This window comes from Pipra filicauda, unplaced genomic scaffold (assembly GCF_003945595.2).
Source record: "Pipra filicauda isolate LSUMZ 115617 unplaced genomic scaffold, ASM394559v2 scaffold10_size6260569_pilon, whole genome shotgun sequence".
Taxonomy (NCBI): Eukaryota; Metazoa; Chordata; class Aves; order Passeriformes; family Pipridae; genus Pipra; species Pipra filicauda.
The window spans coordinates 2,546,096-2,566,151 of NW_024103541.1; the positions used below are offsets into that span (position 1 = coordinate 2,546,096).

The 20,056-nt window shown below is 41.8% G+C and overlaps 1 protein-coding gene across 1 annotated transcript in view; it reads right to left on the reverse strand.

Annotated features, from left to right (window-relative positions):
• The window catches only part of HACD2 (3-hydroxyacyl-CoA dehydratase 2), a 25,904-nt gene extending 8,399 nt beyond the window's left edge, over window positions 1–17,505 (reverse strand). The window contains exons 1-5 of the mRNA XM_027714932.2: window positions 17,267–17,505; window positions 11,231–11,348; window positions 10,856–10,874; window positions 6,284–6,372; window positions 352–473 (exon numbers count right to left, since the gene is read on the reverse strand). Coding sequence (XP_027570733.1) covers window positions 352–473; window positions 6,284–6,372; window positions 10,856–10,874; window positions 11,231–11,348; window positions 17,267–17,397 — 479 coding nt within the window. The 5' untranslated portion in view covers window positions 17,398–17,505. The remainder of the gene's footprint in view (window positions 1–351; window positions 474–6,283; window positions 6,373–10,855; window positions 10,875–11,230; window positions 11,349–17,266) is intronic.
• Window positions 17,506–20,056: the final 2,551 nt, after the last annotated feature.

Here is a 20,056-nt window from a genome sequence, read left to right on the forward strand (position 1 = left end):
CAAATATAGTTGATGTTAATCAATGAGCTTAAAGATTATTTCAAGTATAACCCTTGGATTCAAGAGTTACAGTTAAATGTCAGTTTACTTACTGTCACTCCTTACTGTTAAATATCCATTTCCTTACTGTCACCCCTTACTGTTAAATATCAGTTTCTACTCTTTCAGCTTACAATGAAATAGATCTTTTTTAACTCCAAAATGTGCTAGAAAGAAGCTGGGAAGTCACATTCACAAACAGGGCAATTACCTCAAGGCAAAATCTAATTTTTTGTACTGCAGCTATTTTACAGGATAAATATCTCTGTCAAATCAGTGCTTTAAGGCTGTGATTTCTATTGTGCTACCAACCTGGCCCATTTGATGAGATAAGGGAGATGGTTTAACAAGCTAAACGTGTAAAAAGAGTAGCGGATAATCTCAGTGATTGTCCAGGCCACTACAAACAAGAGGACACTGTCTTCAGTTTGTACCTGTGAGAAAGAAAAGAAAGCTCAGTATCAATTCAAGCATTACCAGTTACTCACCAGACCCAAGAAAACCTCACAGAAATCAATTCCCGTGGGTTGCTTTACTGCATCATTTTAGAGAACAGACTCCAAGAATGAGCTTAAAAGCAAAATTAGTAACAACAGTAGAAAAACCTTCTTATCATGCTCTGTATTTTTCTAGTTGTTTAAGAACAGCTCTGCTTCATGATCAGGTAACTTAAGATCTCACATTCTGAGCAAGGTAAATTGGTACAAGAAATCCTGAAAATACTGAGTATAATTCAGAACTCTTCCCATTCATGAACAGTACCAACTCCTATTTCAGTCCTATGATTGTTTCCTAGTGCAGCAAGCAGAAATGATGATTACTCTTACACTTGATATCTGATTTACACTTTGTATTCTGCTCCTGTTCATGCTACTTCTGAGTAGAAACCCTGTTTTCCTCTCTCTACGGGTGAGAAACTGGGCCCTACTTTTAAGCAGCACCGAAAGAGCTAACACCAGATTCAAGGCTGGCAGGAGAGATGAAACAGCAGCTCAAATTGTCTCACCTCAGGTAAGCTTGACAACTACGTGACTGGCTCTTCCCTGCTCCATTTTCTGTCTATTGTATCTAGCATAGTTCCTCTAATGTTACACTCAAGGCACTGCATCGTGTTTCACTGCTTTACACCTCTTGGAGCTTTTGTCAGTTACACATCACTGAACCAGCTTGGATTCTCCCCATATTTTGAAGGTTAATCTTCAGAAGCATGTGTTTTAAAATGAATTGTTATATTTATTAGATTTTGGATCATCATTATGAGGTTCAAGTTTCAGATGGAGTAACAGTGATTAAGTGGTGGATATGGGGTCACACGCCTGGCACTACAAATTCTTGAGAGAACAGACGTGATTTTTATGCAGTCTTTCCCCTCTCCCTCAAGCCTCCAACAGATTTCCCAGCTGTACAAGTATCTTGAGCCCCAACAAAAAGAGCTCAACAACAGGGCCTACATTTTCTCTTTTCCTCCAACTCTTGAAAAAAGGGAAAAGAAGTCTGTAGGTGTGGGCGGTGCACTCTATTCATCTTGAGCAAAAAAAAAAAAAAAAAAAAAAAAAAAAAAAAAAAAAAAAAAAAAAAAAAAAAAGGAACAAAAATAATAGTAGGGGACTGATCATATATTTTTGTATGAAAACAGTCATGAGGATTACCCAGAAAAAGCTTTGTTACAGACTGCAAAACCCAGGAAAATTTGTACATAAATCTTGAGCTATCCTGGAATGTAGGGCTGCTGTTATTCTGTGTTCTGCTGCACATAACGCTTCAGGTCACTTCTACTGCATATTGCAGCAAACGCACCTTGTTCATTTTACACATGAAATGCTGAAAATTTATTTATATATTAATCTACCTTGCATCATCATAAAAGAGCAAAATCCAAAAATTATCTGAAGATTTTCAGACAGGAGTCCAAATCTATTTTTACATTGCTACAGAATCCTAATCCTATTTGAAGTCTGCTTCATAAGCAAGACTTAGTTCTTAACAGGGAAAAGCTAACAACACTTCATAGATGATGCTGTTCCAAAGGAGCAACGTGCTTCACAAGCACTCCACAGCTGCATCTTCTGGTCAAACTGGGAGTAGCAGCTCAGTGAGTTCATCTAAATGTGTGTCATGGACTTCAACCTGTACTTAGAAACTCCACTTCTTTCTTTCCCTAGCTATGGGAATCAGTTAAGTCAAGAAACAAAAATTTTTAGCTTGAAGTAGCATCCAAGGACATGAGCAAGGACAAGAACCTAACAGTGAATGATACAGGTGGAAGTAGAAAATCTGGCAGTTATAATCCAGGTCTATCACAGGACTTCTGTAACACTGCCTTCACAGGTCTAGTCTTCCCCACATACTTTAAGTTATTAAAACAGTTTGCATCGTTATGAAACACACACACAACCCTGTTAAGGTCACTTAAAGCATTAGTGATTGTGCTTTATAGCTTGTGTCCCTATTTAAGGAAGAAAGAATACTGGAAATGGGTGGTTATCATTAAAAAGTATGGGTTTTACACACTCATATCTGTCACAAGTCTGTTGCTATGAGAACATCTCTTCGAGCACTGACGATTTTTCAGTAGCTCAAATAAAGATGTCTGAGATACACATTATCAAACCCCTGGGAACTGATTTACAAAACAGTCTTATTAATTTAGGCACTGCTAATGCTGCATCTGCATCATTCCTCTTCCAGGTTGAAGATAAGGGGGATAGTACAGCAAAGACACAGTAGACCTTTAATAAACCACTGAGCCCAATGCTGCCCTCAGAACTCAGTTCTTCTTCCTCTACTTTTTTCATGCCAGTCTTTCAAGGAAGCATTAGACACAACTCCAAACACATTTTACACTTGATTTATACCTTATTTGTCCAACTGCCTTAATAGGGGTCAATCATACAACAGGCATAATTTTTCGGCATGTATTTCAAGCCAAAATCAAGTAGGGTCCTGAATATACTTTAGCTTATCTTCAATACTGTGAATAGCAGAAAACGTTGGTTAAAATATAAAACAAACCACAGCCTTTTAAGATGCAAAGATGAGAACTGGGAGTTGACAAAATAAAGCCTGAGAGGTTTTTAATGTTTCCTTATGCACAGAAAGGGAAATTTCTCCATGTTAAGAGTAACAGTTTGACAAATTTGCAGAAAATTTCAGCTCAACACATAATTGAGCAATCCAGTCCAGAAGAGTAAAACCAGCAGCACTATGCAACTGTAATCGTGAAAACTGTTGGAACAGCATATCTCCGCCCAAAATGCTGGTTCTCTGGTGCAGTAATTAAAAAATAAAAAATTAAAAAAAAAAAAGAAAAAAAAGATTTTACATAGATGAAAAGCAGTGATGAATCAGGCTTTTTGACTGCACTCAGCAAGAGTTCTGAATTTTCCAGCGTGGACTCCCTTTACTAGAAGTTAATCTTAAATACCATGAATTAAGATGTTCTTCCCTCTTTAAGTAAGTATGCTTTGCAGATTGAAGATATCAATTCACAACTGTAGATACTAAAGTCTTAATTACCACCTCTATATGCTGTACATGTCATCTCCACAGCATCTGTAGACTGTGTGTTCTAGAAAGGTTCCTCTAAATATGCACTATTTTTATCTGCAACTTATCTGTAACTGAACTCAATGGGATAAGCAGTAAATCCCTGCTGACACCAGTTTTTAATTACCCATCAGAACTGGGTACAGAATTATCCATCAGAATGGAACTCTACAAAGGTCTGCCATGATGTCACCAGATGATCTCACTGTTCACACAAATTCAGAAAGACATCTTTTGAACTGAAGGGCACTTTCTGTTCTTCTATGCCTACACCCTCCCAGCCCTTCATGCCAGGCTGCTCATGCTCTTCCCTCCTTTGTAGGGGAAACAGTAAAATTCACTGAACTGAATCCTTTCTGGTGTAATGACAAAATGATAACAAGTACTGTATGATGTGCCAGGCCCTCCTCCACTACACCAACAACGGGAGTTAAGGTGGAATTATGGTGGAGTTAAGGGGAATCTCATTGCTACCCAAGGAAGTGTGCAGTGCTTTAACATTTGCCATGCTTTAACATTTATTATAAATAATTTCATATTGAGTTTAACAACACATCAGCACTGAAGTCAACAAAAAGCACAAACATGTTAGTGGCAAGAAGCATGCTTCAAATCACATCACATATCTAGAAGTGTATCCTGACAGAGAGGAGGGATGCAATACACGTTTCTTCTTTTAACTACATTATATATGAAAACAGTCTGGAAAAGCAAGATACTGAACAAATCTCACTCAAAGAGTTAAAGAGGAAAACTGCATTTTATTTTACAAGAACCTCATCATGCAACTGCATAGCTTACAAGTTCCATAAAGCTGTGTGAGAATTTAATCCTGGACTTCACCATGGAGCTCACTTGTGCAGACAGCCCTTTAGAAAGAGTAGAACACTTGTGACACTTGCAATACATCTCCCCAGGTGAGACTGCATGCTCCCTGGCTGGGGGAAGGGGAAGGGTCAGAATACAGCCTCTTATTTATTTGCTCTAAGTCACAGGTCAAAAACTCATCACAGGATTCCTCATCCTTACCATTCTTATGCCCACTTTCTAAAACATTAAAAAAAAGTAACACATAATACAGTCTATTGCGAGAGTTTAACCAAAAGATGACACAAGTGTGAGGAAAAAAAATCTGCATTTAACATTGTTGAAAGAACCCTTGATAAAAGTCAAATGTTAGGCTAAACTCATTGCTCCCGTTTTCTCCCATTTTGCCGGTTTTCTCCGGTGAGAATGTGGGCATAAGTTTCAAAAAAACCTTACCCACAATCATATTACAGGCTTTTCTTTGATGACAGACAACATGTGGAATACTTCTAATCCATGCAATCTAAGCTTCAATATTTGGGTTACTTCAAAAGCAGGAGACAATTCGTAAAAAAATTTTAATGTTTTTTTATGAAGCACCAGATATCCCAACATCATACAGGTAACAAGAAAAACTACAAGTACATTTCTTTAAAAGTATTTTACACATGTATCTTAAATCTAATGTTTTGGAATTATGGGGTTTTTTTGTTCAAAATCTAGAATTTATTTCAGTGAATTGACAGAGACCAAAGTACATCAATTTGCACCAAAAGGGAAATCCAGCAGAAGTAAAATATTTATAAGATTTTAAGTTTATTGAGAAAAATAACATTCCTCTGCTTTATAGCATGAAACTAAGATTTCATGTGAACAAACATCATAATATCAGAAAAGGCAGTTAATTAATAGGAACTACAGTGACTTACATTACTCTACATGTGGATGGATGCTCTGGTAACAGGTTTGGAGTAAGGAAGAGAAAGCAGCTTCCCTGAAGACTTGGTAGTGAGAGAAGCTCCTTAAACATTCTCTATGTCAAGTCACAAATGATCTTATAAATATAATGGCACGAGATGACTGTCACTTATTTCAGGCACCCATGCTGACACTGGCATCAAGGATAATTTCTTTCTTTAACAAGAAGAAACTCCAGCACAGATGCAGCATATTTGGGCTACTACAAGGTTTCAGATGACATGAAAGAGTCAGTCAGCATAACCTGGTACCAATTAGAGCATGTTTAGATTTTAAAATAGCTGCCAGGAATAATTTAAAAAAAACATGGAATCTACTGCAAGATTCTACAGAGATCTGTATAAAGTACAGCACTACCATGTGATGAGCAACGAGGAAAAACACACAGGCCCCAAAACCCACCTACACTTGAATGTAAGAAAATTGAATGAGGGACAGAGGAAAGATTATCCTGGAGAGTGATAAGGGAGAGCATCGAGGCACTGTTGTGGACAAACAGCTGAGGGGGAGCTTCAGAAGCCTTGGAACAGAAAGTGAATTGTGTATGCAGGAAGGGGGCAGAGAGGAGATGTTGCTATTAGTTATGGCGCTAATGAGATCAATACTAAAATGTTGTCCCAAATTCTGGGCTCTGTATTACACATTGAAACCTCTAACTTCCAGTAAGGACTGGAAAATCTATTCAGGAGCTAGATGTCTTACAGTGAGAGAATCAGACCTCACTCTCTTTGACTGTCAAGAAAAGATGACTTCAGGTCTATTTTTATTTCTTTTGATCCACAGAAATTCACATAAACAATTTCAAATGTTGGGATACAAACAGAAGACATTTTAAAGAAAATAAGACAGTGATCAACACTTGCTTTTCAGAATGGATCAACAGTTTTTCTATCCATTTGGTAGCTTGACTTACCTCTTTTACACTATGTGTTACTGCCCACGTCAGGAAAACCCTTGACATCACTTGGAAAGCAGTCAGAACAACAGAAGAGGGAACAATGCCTGAAAGATATTTTGCAATTAGGAAATAGTCCTGACTACCAGGGTGAGAGGTAGGGGTGGGGAAATAAAACAGAGCTAAACCAAAGTCCAGTTATTTGAAATTTTTGGCATGTTAGGCTTCTTTCAGAGTACAAAGAAAGGAAAATCCCACAAACATAGTTCTCTCCAGTTTTATCACATATTGTTCATAATCTAATAAATGTTGTAAAACCTCAGGGCAGAATTGGTGTCCGTTCTCAGACAACACTAAAGGGGTGCTAAAAAACATCACAATCTGTACTTATTAAAGGCTCTTTCCTATGAGAGTAACACACCTTTTCTTTTATACAATTGAGATCATCCCCTCCTAAACAAGACAGCCTATGTTCCTGCAAAGGAATCTATAAATAAGCCAAAATGACTGTGTAGGAACCATCCAAGATTATCTTAAGTTAGACAAACAAGGTTTTCATTATAGCCAAGACAATGCCAATCTATGCCAAAAACAGGAGGTCAAAGTAAGTGACTCACCAGCTACAATTCATGTAAACTTTATTTGCCTCTAATTATTTACTCACTGCACTCAACAGGTACCTGACAGTCAATCTGAAGCCTGTTATTTTTAAAAACATCTGTCATCACTTGTACAACACTTCACATGCTAGAACAGTGCTTGACAGAGGGCTCAGGTCTGTAACCAGGAAGCAAGTAAGCCCCGCCCAGACCTCTTCCAGATCCTGGACTAAGCCTCCCATCTCCAGCAGGAAATCCTCCAGCTCCTGACAAGTGCTTCCTCTGGCCCAGTGGGTTCCCAGTTGAGAACAGGATGTGTGCACAGCTTACAGGTCCCAAGTCTCTTGAATTGAGCAGGCTAAAGCAAAACCAGTGAACCAGTGTTGACTTTGGCTTACCAGAGAGTCACTGGTGAACAATGCTATGGGAGAAAGGCTGGGTCTGCAGTGATTCTGCAGGATGGGCCTGTACTCACCAAGACTCAGCAATTCAGTACATCACACAGCAACCGGTGAAGAATGAATTGGATATTGCCCCCACTGTAGGAGAAACCCTCAAGGCCATACAGCAGGTGAAAATCGGCAAGGCAACTGGGGTTGATGGAATTCCACCTGAAATCTGGAAACATGGGGGCCAAGCACTCCATGCTAAATTTCACAAGTTTGTGGTGCACTGTTGGGAACTCGGTGAACTACCATCAGACCTTCGTGATGCAGCCATCATCACTTTGTATAAGAAGAAAGGAGTTAAATCAGACTGCTCAAACTACCGTGGTATTACTCTGCTCTCCATTGCTGGCAAAATCCTGGCAAGAATAATTTGAACAGACTAATACCCACTAGAGCAGAAGGAATCCTACCTGAAAGCCAGTGTGGTTTCAGAGCCAACAGGAGTACCACAGACATGGTATTTGTCCTCAGACAACTGCAAGAGAAGTGTAGGGAACAGAACAAAGGTCTCTATGTAACCTTTGTCGACCTCACCAAGGCTTTTGATATTGTGAGCAGGAAAGGTCTATGGCAGATTTTGGAACGTTTAGGTTGTCCCCCCAAGTTCCTTAAAATGATCATCTCACTCCATGAGGATCAGTACGGCCAAGTCAGATATGGCAATGCACTTTCTGAGCCCTTTCTAATAACTGATGGTGTGAAACAAGGCTGCGTTCTTGCACCAACCCTATTCACAATCTTTTTCAGCACGATGCTCCAAAGGGCCACGGCAGACCTCGAGGATCAGGACGGTATCTACATCCGATACTGTACTGATGGAAGCCTATTTAACCTAAGGTAACTGAAGGCCCACCCTAAGACCTTAAACCATCTTGTCCGGGAGCTGCTTTATGCTGATGACGCCGCCCTTGTTGCCCACACAGAAGCAGCTCTGCAGCATTTAACATCCTGCTTTGCAGACGCTGCTGAGCTCTTTGGGCTGGAAGTCAGCTTAAAGAAGACAGAAGTTCTCTGTCAACCTGCATCTCAGGAAGTCTTCCTTCATCCCCATATCACCATTGGCCAATCAGAGCTCAAATCAGTCCAGCAGTTTAATTACCTCGGCAGCCTCATCTCCTCGGATGGTAAGATTGACGGGGAGATAGACAAGAGGTTAGCAAAGGCATACAGTGCCTTCGGAAAGCTTCATAAAAGAGTTTGGCGAAATAAACACCTGAAGAAAAGTACAAAGATCAGTGTTTACAGAGCCATTGTGCTGTCTACTCTCTTATACGGATCTGAATCATGGGTCATCTACCGCCACCACCTGCGTCTCTTAGAACGCTTCCATCAACGCTGCCTCCGTACAATCCTAAACATGCACTGGTCAGATTTTGTGACTAATATGTCTGTTCTAGAACAAGCAGCAGTCACAAGTATAGAGGCCATGTTACTGAGAACACAGCTGCGCTGGGCAGGGCACGTCTCCAGGATGAAGGACCACCGCCTCCATAAGATCCTGCTTTATGGTGAACTTGCCACCAGTTGCCGCAAGAGAGGAGCCCCAAAGAGAAGATACAAGGACTCCCTGAAACAACATCTCAGCCTTGGCCATATTGATCATCATAACTGGTCTACTCTGGCCTCAAATCGGGAGGTCTGGAGACACACCATCTATAATGCAGCTGCTTCTTTTGAGAAAGCACGCAGGATCACTCTTGAGGAGAAAAGACAACGCAGAAAGAATTGTGTCTTGCAGAATATACCACCTAAGGAGTCTTTCTGCTGTGCCTTTTGCAATCAGTTATGTCTGTCTCGTATTGGCCTTTTTAGCCACCAACGCGCTTGTAACAAACGTGGGTAGAGCCCTTCCCGGATCTTCGTTCACAAAGCCCAGCCATGATGATGGGTCCCTCCTCTTGGTCTCTGGGCTATGTGTTCCCTCCTTTCCATGTGAGCTCTCCTTAATTTTTTAAATCTTTGCCACATGTCAAAGTTCTGTTCTCAACCACGCTAGACAGATATTCCCCTATCAATCTTCATATTTTGAAGGACTTGCCTCACAGATGCTAACATTTCAGATTCTGCTGAAAAGATTTAGAGAGAAAAGTTATGCTGATACACACAGCCATCTGTCACAGATAAGCTCCTCTACTGACTGAGAATTACAGCTCTAGTTAGAGCAATTAGTTTAGTTGGGGCAAAGGAATCTGCAAATTGCCTGTTTCTCCTTGCATAGAAACTTTTGCCAGAGTCAGTAGGACTACAGCAAACATCAGCAGTGCATCCAGCTGTGCAAAAGTTCCTCTCCTTATTTAGCTGACAAGTGTTTCCATTAACAGAAAAAAAAAATCCATGGCCAGTTATAAGAAAATAAGTATTTTGTAAAAAAATTTCGTTAGGGAAAGCAAATAGATAGACTAATAATGGTATAAAATGTTGCAACCTTCCCCTAATGGCTCTCTTCACTAATATTAAATTGTGCTACTGAGGATAACATGGGCTAAATGGATCCACATCTCAAATCAACTGAGCCAGAATTATTAGTTTTGTTCACAGACCGGCTGGTATAATCATCTTGCTTGCTGTTCTGCATCAGCCTGGAAGGTGAAACACAGGACTTTCTCCTGCTATTTATTGATTTGTATGGACACAAGTATGAGGAAAAGATAATCTAATTAAATTTTTTACACTCTTAGATTTAGTACTAGTAAACATTGGTGTCTGCATACAAGTTTAGCTGAAGAAAATAGCGCAGCATTACTGATTTAGGACAGTAAAACCAGCATTTTATCTGCAAGGCTTTTTTCCCAGTGTTCCAAGACTTAACTTGCCCTTCTTACCACTTGTTAAATAAGACTTCAAAACCGGCACATTTTAATATTAATTTCTGAATTTTTTTTTTAAAGCATGGTTTATTCTTGTAAAAACCAGTAACTGAGATTTCGTAAAATTAAACAGCATTGTAAGGACTGCCTTGGCAGCACAGGCAAGTAGATGATACGTATAGCTTACTCTGAGAAGCCTTTCCATTAATTTGAGGGGCATATATGATCATTCATTTCCTGGGATGATTTGTGCACAGCCTACAAACCGCCCTTTAAGACAGCGTTTTCAGAGCAACCGATTATTCAGGAGGTTCAGAACTACTTCATCAACTACAGAACCAGACTGCCCTCTGCTGACACATTCCTGTATACAAGTTTAAGTTCTCCCAACCACCTCACTTGGTTATTAAAAAAACCCCACAGGAATTCAATATGAACCCACAATCTAACAGACCCTTCAGTATGTGGACTGTTTGTATAATACATACGAAAAACACGAAAAACAGCAAGTTAGTAGTTGCAGCTTTAGGAACCTTAATGCCATCTTACTCTTTAAATAGTGGCTAGTGAACATCCAGACAGGAGCTCAAGCTAGTTTTCTCACTAGGAAAAACTAGTGAGTTAAGCAAGAATTAAATCTATCAATTCACAGACCATGACATTTTTCGTGCTAATACACTGCTAAAATTGCAGTCTTCTATAACAATAATAAACTGAAAATTTGCAAGCACTTACCAAGTGCACAGTGCAGAATCTAGAACAAAAAGAAAAATTCAAATCACTAATATTTCAAATTAAGCAATTTAGACACATATTTAGTTGTATTACAAGAGCTTAAGATTCAATATTTGCTTTTCAAAGATTAAGCTTAATATTTACCTCTGCTGCCCATGCTAAACAGCAGACAGAAGTTCCCTCACCACTTGCTAAAAGGAAAAATTCAGTATTTGTCTGAGGTGTATTTCCTATGTGTACTTTCAAATCACTCTATAGAGGCTAATGAAAAAAACAGATACCTAGAAGGCACTGTCCAACACAGGCCGCCCTATTTCTACTGAACAACACATTCATGCAAACATTAGTAACACCAGGGAAGAGCACTACACCTACCTCAAGCAATGCTCCAGTTTGGAAGAATTTCAGGGGCTTTTCTATTGAATAGTAAAGGCTGTGGTAGCTGCCTTTAGCCAGGTATGCCCGAACGAGACCAACTGCAATAACAAGCCATCTGAAAGAGAGAAAAAATGTCTAAGATAAGGAGACATTAAGCAGAGCATAAATACAAAAAAATCCTCAATTCCTCTTTCAGTATCTGAGAAAGCAACAGGCATAACTGTCCTGAAGTATACTAACTTTTGCCTACCCTCTGCAACACTGAAAACATTAAATACTTGGATGTACATGCATTTTTTAAGCATCTTTCAGCGCCAACATGATAAACAATATTTAATGTCTTGGTTTATTTTTCAGTGAGCTCTATTTAATTTAGTTATGGAATGCATTTGTGACAGATTAGCATCACATTCTGTTCAGTTTAAGCAGAAAACCATTGACAGCTGGTCAAAGATCTCTTATCACACCGTAACTTAAAGCAGCATGGCATAAACAAGATTTAGAAGGTGTTCATTTTAATGTTTCATTTCAAAGTAGACCCCTAGACTTTATGATAGGTCATCCAGCTTAATTGGTAGCATTATAGTATATGAGGAATAGCTATAGATAAATAACTACAAGGAAATTGAACCTGCTAAAGCCTTGAAAGCAGCACAGCCATTCCTGTCCCAGCTTTCCTTTTTAACCACAAATATATCTAGACCTGTGTAAGTACTATGTGTATAACTGCCACTGTACCTTGAACAATAGGACCTGCTAACCCTGCTGATTTTCTCCTCAGGTAACTTAAACAAACCTAAAAATTTTTTGTCCTGGCCAATGGTGTAACACCTTTCATTACCACACACAGAAGAGTCAGGGTTTGCCCATAACCTCAGAAATTCTTTAGTGAAGTCTATGGCAAGTCACAAAACTGAAGTGAGTGGTCAAGTGTGGTCACACACTTTTTCATTTGAAATTAGCATCTATAGTTAACTTTAGTTTCCAATTTATAATGGCAAACACGGGGAGAAGTGGTTGGTCAATAAAAACTGGGAAATCCTTTGCAGCGGCTTCCCAACTTTTCACAAGCTGATCCTGGCTGTCTTACTCTCAGCTACTTTTAATGCCACCATCTACTTCACCTCCCTCCACACCCCTCATGGTAAGTCTCTAAGGGCCTCTGCTAAGAACAATCTACCTCAGTGGAAGTGTGTGTAGACATGCAGCAAGCCTCCTAACTATGCAATAGTCTTACCCTTCAGAAAAAAAGCCTGCAGCTTTGGTTTTGTAACAGGGAAGATGAAGCCATTCCCTTCATTTACAGCATATTAGTCTTACAAGTAGCCCATTAGCTTTGGTATTGCAAAGTATATACAAATATTATCCCAGATGTAGTAATTCTTTGGAACACACAGTGATGTTCAGATTTTTCAATAATAAGTAACTCTGGCATCCAAGTTTGTGTTGGTAACAACATCTGTTAGCAGAACTGAAAGAAAGCTAATTCATTTCTGCCTCAACTTCTTGAAGACGAGCACCAAAGAAAAGCAGGAGTGGGGAAGACAAGTGGAAAAGAGAAATAAACCCTCCCTTTTTCAGAGTGACAAGTTATTTCTCTTAAAGCTGTCTTGTGAAACCAAAGGGCAAACATTTGCTGAGTAACTGCTGCTTACAAAGAATGAATCAGATTAACTTTGTATTTGGACCTGAGTGTAGAATAAACCAGTAAGCGCTATAGTATTAGTGATTCTCCCCTGCAACACTGACTGCTGCTTCTTTAAAACAGGATATCAGAGCAGGCTGACACTGTCCTGTTCTTATCTGTCAAGTTTCTCTGTTTTTCCTGATCTTTCGTGTTTGTTGACAAATTTGGCTGAATTGAGCAATTTCTCCAGTTGCACAAGACAACAGTTCTTGATTGTGCCTGCAAGCACCTGGTGAAGTCGATGGCTCCCAGACCCTCCTGCCAGGTCACTGACTCCAGAAAGACTGTACTTTTTTACTGTCCTTCAAAAAGCATTCAATACAGACCAAAGTATTAATCCGTACAAAATTAAAAGCTGAGCCTAGTTTGTGCTGAAGCTTTTAGTACCTCTGTTCTGCTTCTGTGATTCCTAAATAGTTCTTCACCCTCTGTGACTGGAGAAAATGGAACAGAAGGAGAAAGCAAGGAGTATCAGCTGAAAATTAAACTGGGCAAGGAGTTTAAAAGGGGAGCAAAGGCACCAGTGTGTCATGGAAGCTAAGCTGTAAAGTAGTTTTTCCAGCTTTCTCTGACCTAGACTCTGAAGGCTACCTGATACACCAGGTGGAGTCATATTTTATTAAATTACCATTGGAGTTACATTTCATTAAATTACTGCTGCTGTGCCTGTAAACTTCAGACCAGATTATCAGACTCTTTGATTAATCCAAATTAAGAAAAATGAATACTGCATACACGCAAATTTCTTACTTTCAGTTGCTCAGACTTGACAGAAAAGCTTCATGCTTGTCCTTAGTGCAACTCCCTTTATTTTTCTCACAGTTATAAAAAAGCATTTTCTTATGCAAAGTTTACTGAGGTTCTGCATCATTTATGCAAGAGAATACAGCAAAGCTATGCAGTGAGTGCACCTGCAAGGGGAGAAGTGCACTTTGACTCTTCAACCACTCACTGAAGACATGGACAACAAAACTCATAACCCTGAACTCTATTTGCTCACCACTGATTAACACAAACCCTTGCAAATTCAAAAGCTATTACGTTATTGTCTATCTTGTTGACGGAAATCCTTCCAAAGTTCCTTGTTTATACCACCATCAGCTACTTACATACAGAAGTACCAGTTAGTTATGGCACTCGACTAAATATAAGAAACATTATCACCTTTTAAAGCAGCTTATCCAACTTTTACACTCAACTCTAACAGCATGCCCTCCCTCCCTGCCCAGCACTATTCAGTGATTTCAGTCAACCACGGTTTTTAGAAAACAATTTCTATGCTGCACCTGAGCCTCCAGAACGAGCTTCCTATGCCAGGTCAGGCATGACTACATGGCTCCACACTGGGGCGGGAACACAGTCTGACGGAATGCAAGAGAAGCAATGAAGAGCTTTCTGCAGCTTAATGGTTTGAACCTTGGGCAAAAAAACCCGAGAACCACCTGCCAGACTGGTTATTCCCTGTTGTGCCATGCTGGTCCCTTTTCTGAAAGAAAACACCCAAAACATGTGAACCAGGTGGTAAGTGTATGCAGCTCCATTGAGGGATCCACAGGTATCCATACTTTTTCTACTGTTTTGCTCCTGTAAAAGCCATTGTATTATTAGGAAACCATATCCTACATGCACTACAGTATAAAATTAGAAATAAGATCTATTATTTTTGGAATCATTTGTGTTTTCTTAAGCTCAGTCAAATGCAAAATAAATGCAAAGTAAATATATTAACTATGCCGAGATTTTTTAATTGTTACTTGATCCATTTTAAATAAAGCTAATAACTTAGGTAACTATGGTTTTAAAACATTTCCTTTAGTACCTATTTACTGCACAACAATGTTGTTGTGTGCTTCAGTTTATAAGCCACCTCTTGTAAAACAAAAAAAACCACTTATGAAAATCCCTTGTGCTTTTACAGCATCACTTCATCATCTGGGCACCTTCAATTTTTTGGTGTTTTGTTTTCACAATTCTCCTTCCAAGGCAGTGCAGTTTAAGAAACTAAATGTGAGCACTGATTGACACAGGGTCAGTAACTAATTTATGCCACCAGCTGTATGTCAATCTTTTCATCTGAACAACTGAACTTCTGTCAACCAACTCCTAAAAAACTATCTTTTTAAAAGACTTCATAATAAGAAGAAAATAACTTTTTTCCTAAGCTCAACGTTGTATATTGTGGAATTTCAGCAGTGTCCAGGGGAAGCACAAAATCCTCATCCATTGTAAGACAAATTGTCAGTCAAGAGCTCCCAGTGACCTACCCCAAAAGAAGGGCAGTGAGAGACAATGCAGAGATACAAACTCCTACGGTAGCTCCCCAAATTCCAGAAATCACCTAATCACAAACATGCCCAGAAAAAAGCAGCTCATGTTTAAGCACCATAAGCCACATCCCACCCAAGATTGACATTTTCTAGGAGGTTTGGTATAAATCAGGAATTTACATGACAACAGGAAGCTAAGTACAGATTTGTGCTATTTATTTCTGAGTTTCTAACAGCTGAATTTGTTTGAATTTTTTCTTCTAAGAAAGAGAAATTTCCCACGCTCAGGAGCTTACCTGCCATTATAAAAAGTTCATGACCTCTAAAGAAACTTTCTATTTATACCTCAGCTTCTCTCTCGGATTTTTGAGATCTTTTATAAACGTAAGTGAAACGTACATGGGCAGCAAAATCAGCAGGTAAATGCTTTTACTCCTAAGAAGAGCTCAGAGAGGTGAACTTGTTAACATTGTGCGGGGTCACCACAACGAAACTGAAAAGACTGACTGACCGCCTGTACTGTGTCGTACTACTCAGGTAATTAAGTATTTCTGAAAGAAGGAATTCACTTAAATCAAGCTGGTGGGTAATTATTATGCCCCTGTGGGTGAAATACCCTGTAAATATCATATGAAGCCATAAACCTGCTTAGCAATAGCACTTCACAGAAACATGGATATTGGGTAATGGGTGTAACAAACACCTCACAAGAACTGAGCTCTTCCAGCTCAGCTATCTTTGCTCCACACAAGTGTACCTACCTTGTAAGCTGAAACAGCGCCAGCTGCCACCAGCAAAGACAAGAATCATCATGTCCAATTGCCTTATTACAGTAAATTGTATCTATATTAATTCTATGCTAACCTTTCCCCAAAACAGTGAGACTAGTCTGTTTGCTTAACTTCTCATTTGCTAGGATTTGTCTAGCAGAAAACAGGCTCGTTTGGGATCCATTTTAAAGGCTCCTTTCTCCTCCCACCCAAATATCCTTAATCTTTCAAAAGATGGCTTTATTTTTATCTGGATTCCAATAAGACACCACTGCCACTTAAAAAAAAAAAAAAAGCAGTAGTCTCCTTTAGCTTGAGAGTCCCCAGTTGTCACTGTCTTTATTTTTGTGCCCAAGAACACACCTGTACAAGCCCCAACCAGCCCCAGCCTCCGCTGTGCCAGGCAGGGGAGGGCAGAGCACCAAGCTGGCCAAGGAGCTCACATGTCGCAAGCAGCAGATTTCAACCTCAAATTATGGAGCAGCTGAAGGGTTCATGGGGAAATCTCACAGGGCTCAAGAGCTTTGCCTTCTTAACTACTGCTGTGGATAAATTCCCTGTGTTTAGGTTCATCTCTCAACTCAAAAGCGCTGGAGTCCACACCACAAACGTGGTGATGTGGGAACAGCAATCTATGGTCGCCTGGATGCGAATATTATCACAGAGCAAATTAGGGTGTCAATTATAAAACAGGGCAGTTCCCAAAGAACACGCACTTGTGCTGTTCCACATACCTGGTTTAGGAAGGGGCATAAGAAAGAGGACGAGCTGCGGAGGGGGTCGGACAGCGCTGAGCGGGGTCACACCTGGCCAGGAGCTGCCGAGGCCTCGCACAGGCTGGGCAGGGGCCGCTCCAGGGCAGGCCCGGGGGACACCCGGGCAGCCAGCCGGGATTATTGTCCGTGTGGGATGGGGAGAGACGGGACAGCGGGACGGCAGCTGTGCGTGTGCCTACGGAGCCTCCCTCTAGCAGCAGGAGCAGCGAGAGAGGGTTCGGTGGTAGTTTTCAGCGTCACCCAAAGTGCGAGGCAGGACCACCGACAGCACGGGGCACACGGGGCACAGCCACGCGTCCGCACCCGGGCGGTGCCGCCGCACGGGCTCCGGGGAGGGCGGCACGGGCAGGAGAGCGGGCACGGCGGCTGGAGAGGCCCCATTCCCCTGCCTGGACCCGCTCCCCGCGGCGCGGGGGACCTGCCCTGCCCTGCCGGCCCCACACGCGGCCGCAGCCCGGCCGAGCTCAGCCCCGCGCCCCGAGCGGCGGCCCCAGCCGGGACACCCCGGGAGGGCGGCCCCGCACGGTCCTTACCCCGCCGTCATCACCACGTTGTAGATAACGAGGTAGCCCGTGGCCAGCGCGCCGGGGCCCTTCCTGCGCCGCGCCTGCTGCCCGCCGTACCCGTTGTCCGCCCGGCTCCCGCCGCACCCGGCCGCCGCCATGTCGCGGCTCCCGCGGCTCCGCCCGCTCCCGGCGCCACCGCGGGGCGGGACTTCCCGCCGTGCCGGGGCGCTCCGCGCAGCCGCCGGGAAGGGCAGCGGTCCGCGGGGAAGGGCAGCGGTCCGCGGGGAAGGGCAGCGGTCCGCGGGGAAGGGCAGCGGTCCGCGAAGGGCAGTTGTCCGCGGGACACGGGTCCAGCAGGAAACGGGTGCCCCCGAGCTGGGCGCGGCGGGGCCGCCTTCCCGGGAAGCCCACTGGGTGATGATTCCCGTCGGGGGATCAGCGACCTGTGTGGTCGCTTTCTAGGGACCGCTCAAAATGCCCCGCTTCAGGGAGAAATAAGTCTGCCGTGTCCTTAGGGGCATCAGTAGCGTTAGTTGTCACGGTCGGGTTGTTTTTGGAATATTTAGTAGGTTTTCATCACTTTTATGGTTTAGTCTAGAGAGGAGAGGACTGAGAAGGGATGTCGTTAATGCATATAAATGTCTCAAAGGCGGGCGCCAAGAGGATGGTTGCCAGGCTCTTCTCGGTGGTGCCCAGCGACAGGATAAGGAGCAATGGCCATAAACCAAAACACAAGAAGTTTCACCTCAACATGAGGAAAAATTTCTTCATGGTGGCAGACCTCTGGAACAGGCTGCCCAGGGAGGGCGTGGAGTCTGCCTCTCTGGAGACATTCCAAAACCACCTGCACACATTCCGGTGTATCCTGCTCTAGGTGACCCTGCCTTGGCAGGTGGGATGGACTGGATGATCTGCAGAGGTCTTTCCAACCTGAACAATTCTGTGGTTCTGTCTGTGAATAAGCTGCTGAGCACAGTTCTGGCTGTAACTCATTTCCTGCTGAAGTTCCACACAAGAGCAAAGCCTGCAGAGCGTTAACTTTCCCAGCAACACACATTTAAGTATCCTTCTTGGGGCAGACAGAACTGCCTTTCTGGAGAGCTATAATGGAAGAATTTTTATTTTTTTTTCCCTTACAGAAATTGTAAACACTCTCTGGGGTTACTTCTCGACTTCCATAAACAATTCTCAGTTTATTTCCCATGCATGTCATGGTGCAGTCCCTTTATGAGCAGTGCAGAATAACAGCATAAGCCTCACTTCCCATCCCAGCAATACAGGAGTATTTATGTGGCCTAATAAAGTCATGGCATTACATCTCTTGCAGGCAGGAGGGCTCAAAGTGCAAAGATGATTGATGAGAATTCCATTTTCAAACACCAATGTTTTAGTGCAGTGTTTCAGTAAATAAATTTTAGAGTAGCAAATCATTCATTATTCATGTATGCAACTAAAAAAAAACAAATTCAACCTTTTCAAAGCCTGACAGTCACTGCAGAGGAGAGAGCTGTGAAGTTTGGTGCTGTCTTCCTTGTGAGAAAAGGGAAGCAGCAATCCAGCAGTCTGCATGCCACATATGCAAGTAGCAAAGGTGTCTTCCATCAACCAGAAATATGCACAGGATGCTTGGGTGGTTGGACAGGCCAGTCATTCAGTAAATTAAGTTTCTGCAAATCCAGAAACATGAGTACTGAAAAACAGCAGCCAGTCCCAAACTGTCCATGTTACTTGAGAAGACTGAATGTTATACAAAAGAAATAGAATTAAATGGTCCATCTTGAGCAGTACCAGTGTCTTGCATACCTCTGATACTGGGGATAATTTCAACTTTATGAGCCCCCAAGAGTGGCTTTCTGCAAACATTATACAAGAAAGACAAGGTTTATAGAAAGAGGTTATGCCTTTTATTAGGCCAATTAGGATGGCTGGAAAAATGAGACAGGGTTTCAAGTATATAAAATATCTTTCTTCAGTGGAAGTAGAATTCTGTTGTTCAAACAAAACAAAAAAATTCGAGGTCAAATACAGGTTGGAATCAATTGCTCAGATCTGAATTAGACACGTATCATCTAATTTTTGAAGTAGAAGTCATTATTTCCTGCAGATTAGAATGGATGTTAATAGGAAGAAACAGGGAGATGGTAAGCTCCTTGGGATATCCTTGGGGCAAAAGAAAAACAGGCAATTTATAGGTTGTGGAACCCAAAAGGACTAGTAAAGTATGAGAGGGAAAGGAAAATCTGTGCAGGAACACCAATACTGAGTCTGTGGGTTTTGATACCCAGTATATGTACCCACAGACCTTGCTGTACCCACAGAGCAGCCCATCAGAGCCAGACCTTTTCCTGGTTCATGCATGTGCTTCCTGGACAGAAATCAGCAGTCACTGTATGAAGTCAGGTACATTCACAAGACTGAGGCGCATCTTGCAAAGATGACTGAAGGGCCGAAGATTTGCTCAGAAACATATTGGTAAAGCAGGGTGTTTCACAATCTTTGCTTTAGGGAGTTTCCGTGTGGTCCTGCAGGGTCCGTAGTGTCTAGGACTGCACGCGAGAAAAAGTCTGCATAAAAGCAGCACAAGCAGATTTGCCTTTATCTTCATCTTTACAGCTTTTAGGAACACTGGTGTAAGTCCACATCTACAATGAGACTTCCCTCAGTTTTTTCTCTCTTGCTCTTACACTCTTTCAGATCTACGTTTCCCCACCTTAAGGGAATTTTCAGCTGTAAAACAAACCCACAGCTGTCATGGTGCCCCATCCACATTCCCCCTGCTGATCATTCTGTGTGTGATGAGGGATGCGATGAGGCTGG